This window comes from Phasianus colchicus, chromosome 10 (assembly GCF_987193195.1).
Source record: "Phasianus colchicus chromosome 10, bPhaCol1.hap1.1, whole genome shotgun sequence".
NCBI classification, from domain to species: Eukaryota; Metazoa; Chordata; class Aves; order Galliformes; family Phasianidae; genus Phasianus; species Phasianus colchicus.
This window is the reverse complement of record NC_143445.1, coordinates 19,166,580-19,177,465: the sequence shown is the minus strand read 5'-3', so window position 1 is coordinate 19,177,465 and position 10,886 is coordinate 19,166,580. Positions and strand designations below refer to the sequence as shown.

At 42.7% G+C, this 10,886-nt stretch overlaps 1 protein-coding gene across 1 annotated transcript; it reads left to right on the top strand.

Annotated features, from left to right (window-relative positions):
• Window positions 1-96: 96 nt before the first annotated feature.
• Window positions 97-10,594, top strand: TRIM59 (tripartite motif containing 59). Its single transcript, XM_090147629.1, has 2 exons — window positions 97-1,595; window positions 7,281-10,594. Exons 1-2 carry the CDS (start codon window positions 1,530-1,532, stop codon window positions 8,508-8,510), a joined length of 1,296 nt encoding a protein of 431 aa, XP_090003755.1. The 5' UTR covers window positions 97-1,529; the 3' UTR covers window positions 8,511-10,594.
• The last annotated feature ends 292 nt before the right edge of the window (window positions 10,595-10,886 follow it).

The window sequence follows — 10,886 nt, the reverse complement described above, 5'->3', positions numbered from 1 at the left end:
CGTTCCTATTCTTCAAAAGGTGCTGAAGATCAGTGCTGTGTTACTGTTACACCTGCTCCATCATCTGCCTTGTTTACATGCCGTGTATCAGCACATAGTGCAGTGTGTTACGTGGGCTTGGCACAATGGTTTTTGGTGTAGATTCCTGCTTTACCCGGTTACGTAGTATGTGTTAGCTGAAGTAAGAGTGTTTTCATGTAAAATCAAACTACCTCTTAGAGGGGATGGAATAGTTAGTGTGATGTGTGTGTTTATTTGGAGAAGTTGATGTGCTGTAAGTGAAATTTTACTCACGTGGCACGCAGAATCTGTAGTGTGATGTACTGGAGAAGATTGCTGTGTTGTTGGTAGAGGTGAGAGGAGAAAAGGTATTTGTAGCAATTTGTAGGTTTGATGCAGGAAGAAAAGAAAACAACACTGTGGCAAGGTCCTACAGTGCTCCTGCTGCCTCTTCCTGCTGTTACATACTTGCACAGAATCTCCTTTAATTCTCTGCTCTTCTACCCTCAGCCTCTACCTTTTTACACGGAGTGTTCTCAATGTTTTATTTAAAAATCCAAAAAGACTAAAGTAGGAAATTCATCTGCTTCTCAGCAGATCCTGTCCCTACTCTGTTAGTGCACCAAAATATTGCAAGGTTAAATAGCCCAGCATCCACTGGGGGGCAGCAGTCGGAGTTCTTCGCGATCAAGGCTGCATTTGTTTGGCGGTTTGGCTAGTGCCTTTTTTTTCTCCCCAAAGAAGGTTCCGTTTAAGGTAATTATATTCCTGGGGAAAGGGGAGTTGCAGGGGGTGTGGGATGAAGGTTTACTTCTAGAAGACCAATCAGGTGGTAAAAGCTTGGAAACGGGAATGGCAGAATTACCAGAATTACCTGAGGGTGCAGCCTTGTCACTGGGGTGATGGCCACAAGTCAGTTTTGTCTCTGTAATGTTGGATATATTTAGTTTGTAATATTATAGAATGATGGAAATACTCCTTTGACAGAAGGAACTCAGATGTTTCATTTATAATGGTAGAGATATGATATGAAGTGCCCTTCTCGAGCTGTTCAGTAGCAGAGTGCTGTTCTGTGATATTTAGATTGTCATCATGCAGTTGCTAACTTCTTAATCCCTGGTCAGCTCTAAGAAAAATAACCAAATGTGCAGAGGTGGGGTCGAATATTAGCCTATTTTTTCAGTATTTTGAAGTACAAAAAGAGTTGTTAAGCCATATCTAATATAGAAGAGGTTTAATAAATAAAAGAAAGATCAGAAGTTAATTTCTAGCATAAGCTATTCCAGGTAGACTTTTAATTCCAAGGAGCAGCATTGTAAGACAAATAGCTGCCTGGGGTTTTAGGACTGGAGTTAGCTGATGTATCCAGAAGGAATAGCTCTGTGAAGAATGTTAGGCTTCATCTGAACAAACAGCCTAAAAGAAGTTGACCCTATTTCTTTTTCTCCTGTTCCTAGATGTGGAATAGCTCCTGGCTGTGTGAAGCCTTTCAGCCTCAGAGAGCCACTTGTTGGATGCATGAAGCTTGAATGGGGAAATACCTTTCATGTTTTCTTTGTGCAGCTGTATCATCTGATGGATCGCAAGCAGCCTTGGTAAGTTGTCTGTTTCTGCTGTTTTGGTCATGGAATGAGTTGGTTTTGCTAATTAAACTTAGTCCTGAGTAAGAGAAGCTGATCTCTTCAGTGAGGAATCCTCTTTTACACAATCTCAAAACCCTCATGGAGTAAAAAAAGCTGTGAATGTGGAAGGGAGAAAGAAGAGTGGCATTTTCTTACTGAAAGTGAAGAAATCTGCATGTATTTGTTAACAACTCCTATCGTATAGTTTATTGCTTAAATTGCTGAATTATTTCCGCTGTTTTATAATTAAGAATGTCTTCATGTTAATACTTGTAGACTTTGCCACTTTTAACTATAAATGTTTCCTCAGCTCTGCATGTCACCAAATTACTGGCAGAAATGTTGGTCACAAGGCTGGAAGCAATTACAGAAGTCATGCATCTGGATCAAATAGACTTTATGAAAGGGAACTTAGTAGCAGAAAATGTGTTGAGTTTACAAACTCTTGGTAATAGCAAGTTTTAGCCACTGCCAGAGTAAAACTCAGAAGGCACATGGTTTATTGAAAGAGTTAATGTTGCTTTAGTACCTACAGAAGAGTGACTGGAAACTTAATTTCCATAAAGAAATTCCATTATTACTTGTAAATCCCTTGAAATGGAATTGCTGTGTTTATTCTGCTGCTTTGGTGTGCTCCAAAGCTAAGAAGAACTCTACCTACAACAGTTTTAATAGCTTGAAGAAAATATTTTTGATAGACTTTGTCTATAAAATAACATTGAAATGACAGATGTGGGAAGCTCTGAATGCAGTCTTATCTGTAAATATGTTACAGAGGTTGTGCAGTTTGATGGAAAAGCATGTGCTTTTGTCAGACTTAGTACTGGCAGCACTAGGTAGCAGGAGAAAGCATGTGTGTCATTTTTAGAATAGGGTTTTTCTCAAATTAAACGTTGCAGCATCTTGAGAATTTTTATTTCTTCTAAGTACTTAAGAATAAACTGGCTATAAACCACTGTGTGTTGTTGTTCAGATTATCGGCTGTTTTGTAAATTATTGTCAAAAGCTCCCTTGTTTGAGCTGCTTCTTTAGTAACTTGTTCCTTGCGACTTTTGAGGGAGTAGTGGAAGGAATTAATATATAATATACATATATTCTGTATTATGTTGTCTCTGTACCCTGGAAACAAACTGAATTCCAGGTTGAGTGTCCATGCCATTGGACTCTTTCAGGCACTGTAGATTACTAGGAGGTCTTTGGTACAGTTGCAGATGATTTAGAATAGGTTTCTAAGTAAAGTAGCAATACATTTCCATCCATTATGACAAAAACAGGAGTATTGAGGAGATGGAGAAGTTTCTCTCAAGAAACACGACATTCACAGCTTGGTTGTGTCGTGAACCCGAAGAAGGGTTTCCTCATAACTTCTAAATGTGCATAGGCACAGAAATGCGGATTTTTTTTTAAGGGGATTAACTGCTGAATTGTGTTCCAGATGACTTTTTGTGCCAAGATACAATTGATAACCTATGTTGCTGTGCCTCTGTTATGTTTGTAGACATTTGGAGATACCCACTTTTCACTACCTATATACCCACATTGCACTACCTATTAATCTTCAAAACTATTGTAATGTTTCTGTGATCTGAATTGGATGGACTATGATTTATCAGGCTGTTACTGCAGCAGACCCTAGCACAGCCTGAAGGGAGCTGTCTCAAGCTATTCTTTCATGATGGCTCTGGCATTAGCACACTGCAGGCTGTCAGCTGTGCAGATAGAACAGTGACCCACTGTCTTGCTCATAACAATTTGTCAGCTGCAGAGTTCTGCTAAAAGGTACTACTTGTTCCCAAAATTTCAATTTGTGAAGATTTGCCTCTGTGATGCTAGTAACAAAACATCCATACGGCTGAAACTTTTTCTACAAATCAGGCTGAAGGGGAGAATGACTTTCTGGATTTAAAGATTTCTGTATCTGGCTTAAGTTTTTTTTTTTTTTTTTTTTTTTTCTTGCTCAAATAGTAAATAAAATCTTCAGGGTGACATCTCTGTAATAAAAAGTGGATTACTGTCTCTGTGATCTGTCAGTGAGTGAATGAACATGTTCTGTATCCAAGTTCATCTCTGACTTACTATGAAATGTGCTGTCAATATCTGTTCTCTGAGAAACCATTTTCTGGGTTACTCTTCAGGTGGGTTCTTACTGAGCCCATGTGGCTGCTTGAGCATCCTGGAAATGGATGAGGCCACCTCAGTGCTGGGTGCCTGTGTTCTGCAGCTGCTGGGTGATTTGGCTGTAGAGGCAGGGAATAAGTTGAGCACAGTCTGCAGGTACACGTGTCTGGTACTATCAGCAGGCAAAAAAAGGCAGGGATCTGCCCACCTGTAATTAAAGAGAATACATGATTTAAATGATTCTGGCAGTGCAAGTAACTTCTAAAACCTGATAATTTTAACTCAGGCAGATTTCTGGCTTGGCATGTGGTACTTTGCACCTGCATCCTCTGTGATGTATTCCTGGGCATGGTTTGGGCATGTGAACAAACCGAATGAACGCTGTGAGCAGCACTTTTGCTTTTGGACATGTGCAGTAATTAAATGCAATGTGTAATGAAGCTACAGAGCTTGGGAAAAAAATGTACCCTGTTTGGACAATAAGAGAAAAAAAAGAATTTGCAAAACAAATATATAAAATACTGCCATCCGTACTGTAACAATACCAGCATGCAAAATTTCTCTGGAAATAAAACCAGGGTAAAAAAGTTTGTGCTGCTTTAATCTTTATTAGCTGCTTTGGTTCCACAAACCCAAGATAAACTGAACTCATTACATGAAGAACCGTGTCTCGTATTTTGTCATTTTGACTTCCTTTTTCTTTCGTCTCACTTTGCAGCTCTGTATCGCTCCTGGGAGGGATGTCTTTTGGAAGGACAGCTTTTAGGACACGTTGCGGCGCGGCACAGGGCGCACGTATGAGAAACTGTAGTTTGCCTCAGGGGGCAAATTGCGATTTACGTTATGATGAGGGGAGCTGTGGGGGGGTTGGGGGGGGGGCGCTGTTAACGGCTGCTGCCCGGCTCCGCCCCGCGCGCCGACCGTTTACTTTCGAACGGCGCGGCCGTTGGCGCTGCGGCGCATGCGCGGCTCGGCGCGCTGAGGAGAGCGGCGGGGCCGTGAGGGGCGGCTGGCGCGCTGAGGTGAGAGAGAGGGCGGCAGGCTGGGGGCTGCGTGAGGCGATTACCGGGGTGCGGGAGACGCGGGGTCCTCACCGCCTGCGGCTCTCGGCTCGGGGCGGAGCGAAGCTGGGCCGCTCGCAGAGCTCCCATCGATCCCGCGGCGTAGCGGCCGGGCGGGCCGTGGCGTTCCGTCGCTGCGGGACTCCGGAGCGGGCAGGGCTCGGCCGTGTGGCGGCGGCGCGTTCCCCGCGCAGCCCCGCCGTGCGCCCGCAGCGAGAGCCCCGCAGGACGCAGGCGCCGTTCCGCTCGTCGGCCCTCAGCTCCCGCTCCGTACAACCCGGTGACATCTCTGGTTTTTGATGTATTTCTTTACGTTGAAAGCGTGCCCGTTTAGAAACGGCTTGACGCGGCGGTGTTTGGCCCGCGGGATGAGACCTCCGCCTCCAGGCCGTGGCTGTGCGCTCCTCCCGCCGCTCCGAGGGCCGCCGAGCCGGGCTGATGGCGCAGAACGGCAACGGAGCGCTGCTGCTACGCGGCTGTGGGGTGTCGGTGGCACCGAGTCGTGTCCCGTCCCCGCTGGCATGGAAAGTTTGAAGTTGTGGCTGTTGGGTTGGGCTGCCGCCTCTGTTACTTCGATGGAACCCGGGAGGCGCCGCTCGTCCATATGAACCAACGCCGGGGCTGCAGCTCAGCCTGTTGTGTTTTCTGAGCGTACGTTCTGTCGTGCATCACCACGACGGTGACCTTTAAGTGGAAAATACTGCCTATGCGTCATTTAATCGCTTATTTATTTCCTTAACACAAACTTGGGCTTCTATAGTAGTGATACGGGGGGTACTGTGACCTCTGTAACATCAAGAGGCAGCTTTTCTGGTGCTAGTTTACCTTGGCTGCAGTGAGCTGTTGGCAGCACCGAACTCGTGGGGTCAGACTGGAGCTGGCTTAGATTCACAGCTGCTACCTGGCGCCAAATTCACCTTTTGAGAGTTTATCAGCTTATTCCAGCTGACTTCTGTTGTAGAATGGTTACTTATTTACCCACACAGCCATGTTCTAGATATAGTAGTTACTGGACGAGTGCTTGTATAATTAACGAGATGAGCAGTGGCTGACTCTCTAGGTCAGGAATGCAGTATTGCCATTGAATACACATCATTACTTCGTTCCATCTAAATGAAAGCTTGCTTTTGGAAACAAATAAATTAGGCCCTTGAAGTCTGTACAAAGAATGTCAAACTAATGAATTTTAAAACATAGCTGTGGCAGATATGCTATATGATGTGCTTTTATCTTGTCTACAGCATTGCTAATTACAGGAGGGTAAGTTGTTAGCTGCTCACTGGGCCTGCTATTTCTGCAAGCTTTCAGAAGCCCAGCATGCTCCCAGCATGGTTACACTTGGAATTTTAACGTGTCTTCTAGCCTGTAATTTGCTTACAGTGAGTGGCCCTCCTGTGATGAATGCGTGTGTATGTGCATACATTTGCTACCAAAGCTCGGGACAGGAAAACATTTCCCACCTTCCTCCTGCCTTTTATTTTTTCCCTGGGAAACAGTTTTCTTGTTCCTTGCTGAGCTGCTGCATCTCTCTTCCTTGGTGTTTCCTGTCTCTGGCAGCCACCTCCTGCCTTCCTTCTGCTGGTGCTCGTGTGCAGTCTCCTTTCCCCGCAGCACGTTGGGGCATTCGGTGCCTTCCTGGGCAGGGGGCTGTGCAGGAGCCCCACGCTGACTGACACACACGGCTGTCCTGCCTGTGTGTGCTCACAGGAGTTACAGGAGCTGCATAACAGTGCCAGGAAAACCAGTCTGTTTCTTCCTCTGCTTCTGTGAGAGCAAGCAAATACTTCGCAGTTAAAAGCATCTTTGAAGATTATTTTTATCTTGCACTTTATCTAATGTTTATTGTTTGTAAAGAATGTTTCCCTTTTGTAATGGTTCATTTAAAGGAACTAAAGGCCTGAACTCAGGAAAAAATAGTAGTTGCAAACATAAGAAGTCTGAGGGTTTTGTATTTCTATTAGCTCCACGTATATAGGAGAAAATAATGAAGATACTGCTAAGTATTTTTTTTTTCCCAACCATGAATGAAAACTTAGAATTCAGCAAAGTGGAAGTGATGTTCTCAAAATTGACAATAACTTCATTAGTGTACATACTTACATGTATTTCCCATAGTAATTAACTCTCAGAAAATAATGTATGTAGTCAGTGAAAACAGATTTGTTGTTTGGCTTGGCTGTGTTATTGGCATGCTTTAGTTTTGGTGTCTGGAACAGCACTTACAAATGTGAAATGTGCAAACCTCAGAGTGCCACAGTGACGCTATGGAAAATCTGGAAAATAAAGGTGTGTGGCTCCCACACCTTGTGGCCCATAGTATTTTAGTTTTTTATCATAGTTTCTTTTCTCTTAGCAATGATTACATCAGTATAGCTTAGGTTATTGGTTATTAAATTTCATGCTGAGGCCTTTAGGTGAATAAGACAACTTTAAAAGATCGTGAAAAGAAAAATCAGACTTTTTTTTTCTTCTTTTGCAGGACATGCATCAATTCGAGGAAGAATTGACTTGCTCCATTTGCTACAGCCTGTTTGAAGACCCACGTGTCCTCCCTTGTTCCCATACCTTTTGCAGGAGCTGTCTGGAAAGTGTTATTCAGCTGTCAAGCAACTTTTCCATTTGGAGACCCTTGAGAGTTCCTCTGAAGTGCCCGAACTGCAGGAGTGTTGTTGAGATTCCTGCCTCTGGCACCGAGTCGCTGCCCATCAACTTTGCATTGAAGGCCATCATTGAGAAGTACCGCCAGGAGGATCACTCTGACGTGGCCACCTGCAGTGAGCACTACAGGCAGCCCCTGAACGTGTACTGCCTTTTGGATAAAAAGCTAGTGTGTGGCCATTGCCTTACAATAGGAAAACACAACGGTCATCCCATAGATGACCTTCACAGTGCCTACCTAAAAGAGAAAGAGTCTTCTGGGAAAATTCTCGAGCAATTAACTGATAAACACTGGTCTAATGTATGCTTGCTTATTGAAAAGCTAAAAGAACAGAAGTCTCAGTGTGAAAGCATTGTTCAAGATGATAAAAAGGTAGTGGTACAGTACTTTAAGAAGCTTAGTGAGACACTGGAACATAAAAAACAAGTTCTGCTGGCTGCACTGGATGAAATCAACAGACAAATTTTAGAAGAATATGAACCTCACATTGAGAAGTTGAAAAAAATAAGGGAAGAACAACTGGAATTAATGTCACTGAATACTTCTATTCAGAAAGAAGAGTCTCCACTTGTTTTTCTTGAGAAGGTGGACAGTGTGCATCAACGTATAAAAGCTCTGAAAGAGAAGGAACTGCCGGATGTTAAACCTGTGGAGATTTACCCAAGGGTTGGGCACCTGTTGAAGGATGTGTGGTCTAAAACTGAAATTGGTCAGATCAACAAGATCCTGACTCCGAAAATAAAACTGGTTCCAAAAAGGAAACTGCACAGCAGGAGCAGTGAAAAGGAAAGAGGAAAACCTGAAGAACTTCTCCAGGCTGCGAATCCTCTATCAGTCACCTTTATTTTTACAGTAATAATAGTGATAGCCGTGCTTTCATTTCACAAACCAATATCATCGGTTGTCATTGAATCCATTCCCACTTATATTTCAGATTTCTTGTTCTTTATTTATCAAGATTTCTGCACCTGTTGGCAGAACACAGTGGATGTGGTGTGCTACAAATTGAATTTACTGGTGGAGTTTTTAGGGAGAATTGTTCCTATTTGACTGTTTCAGTGATTAGATTTAACGTCAGAAACACCATGATGTCTTTAAAGTTTCAATTGAGAAGCCAAGTTCTCAGAACTGTGCTTTTTCTTTCTTTTCACATATCCTTCTTTTTATCCTATAGCTTTCCTCTCAGTTAACAGTTAGGAAAGGAGAACGTTTACAATGAAAAGGTTTTTTCAGATGCTCACGCAGTAAGGGAGGTAAGCATATATTTAAACTGGAAGCCATCAGAAACAACGCGTGTGTAAGAAAGCTGCAATCAGTTTACAAACTGTAATCTGGAAGAGAGCAGTTTCCAGTTTGTAGTAATTTCTTGAACATCTACTTTTAAAAAAAAAAGGCAACATAAATGGAAATATTTTTTTAATAAAAGCAGTACAACATGAAAAGTTTTTAAAAGCACCTGACCACTCACTGGCTGCTCCTAGACAAGTCAGTCACTTGGTCTGGTGTACACAGAACTCTTCTGCTGCGTTTTATTGATCTCTTTTTAATTGATATAGTTGTAGTCTTTAAGTCATGTGTTAATGGATCTGGTTTTCATTCTGTGTGTTCTTGGCTGCTGGTGACACGATCCTGTTTACAGAGCAGTATCTGTAGTACCTGTGGTAAAATACTGCACACAGCTTTTAGTGCCAGCTGTGCACAAATCAGGTATTGATTCTAGCAGGGAATTTCCAGTGCTCATAATGATCCTTGACTTTCTGCTGAAAGATTTAGTGTGTAGTGAAAATAGATACATACTGCAATAAGTACCAAAGCTCCCTTCAAAGTCAGCGACATGAGGATTTCAGATGTTATCAAGAGTCCTTAAACAACTTGAAAATGAGTGTAAATCTATTTCTAGCTTTTCAGCACAAATGATGGAGACTTTAACTTGACATAGAAGCAAAGCCATAGCATTTTGTTCTGCAGTCAAATAATTGGTGACATGCTTCTCTTCCTATGATGAGGTACTAAACTGCACTCAGTAGAAAAACTCACAATGGAAGCAGATTTTGACCTGCAGTTATTAACAGATTGATTACAGGCTGGAATAATTGTTAACTGTTGCAGTTAGAACAGCAGAACACAGATAAGTTTACAAAAATGAATATATGTCTAATTTTGACTCAGTGCAAATAATAGTATATTCTAGCATAGCAGCATTCCTTGGGTGCTTTGTTATTTAAAGATACTCAAGTTGTTGAACTAGTGATGTAATTGTGAGACCAGCCTTTCACAACTTGGTGTTTTAAAACCCTTGTGCAAACCCAGACCTGCCTGCTCTACCAGCAGGTGCTGCTGGGGGGTCCTGCAGAACAGTAGTAATTGCTGCCACTGATGTCAGTGAGGGCTGAGAGCAAGACTGATCCTCACGTGTGATGCTGATGTATTTCTTAAGCAGAAATAAAATCCTGAGCTTATTGGTATTCTCATGTTATGGTATTGATAAAACATTAAGTCTAACCAAGTGGCAACTGTGCAGCACCCTTCTCAGCAACTTGGTGCTTCATGTTGCTCAGATTTGACTGAAATGTCAATGATAAGCAATGCTTCAGAGGAGCAGGCCTCTGCCCTGCCTGTCTATGGTTTGTACTTCTAGCATGAACAATGGCAAATCCCACTGATACTGCTGGTTGGATTGTGAAATCATGTGTAGGCATAGCCTAGGATGGGTTAAGTGCCCAATAAAACTGGAAGTGGGCTCTCTGTCTTTCCCTCAAGCCCTTCTGGATGGCTGCCATCTGGCACAACCTGGTGCTATGTCTGCTACCACACATCTGCTTTTTTTGATCTATCTGCTTTTTTTTATTTTCCTGACTTTTACAAATATTATGGAAAGTTTATAATGCAATTTTATTTTTCCAGATTACGTGAATTTATAAGATGTCTTTATCACTGATTGATAGAAACATTTAGTACTCATACTTATCAGTGTACTATATATTTTAATAAATTTGCATATTCTTACATTAGAGTTGGCTAACACCTTGATTTCCTTACTGATCACTCTCCCTCTAATCCTGAACAGCTGGAAGCACTTGGGGGCTGGACTGGGGCTATGAGACAGAGCAGCAGGGCTCGCTGGAGCTAGAATGTGGGTATTAAACAGTACTTGATTTGATTTCTTCCTCTTGCCCAATTTTTTGTAGCATAGACCAGAATGAGTCTCTAAAACAGCTTGCTGTGAGTTTGGTCAGTGTAGATCTCATGTTATTTGCATTGTTCATTGCAGGTGTCTGGCAGGAGGTGGGTTAACTCTGGCTGAGTGTGAGGTGCACGCTGAGCTGCTCTCACTCCCTCTCAAGAGGACAAAATACTGCAGAGAAGGTCATGGGTCAGGATAGGGGCAGGGAGAGCACTCAGCAGTTCTTGTGGCCAAAACAGCTT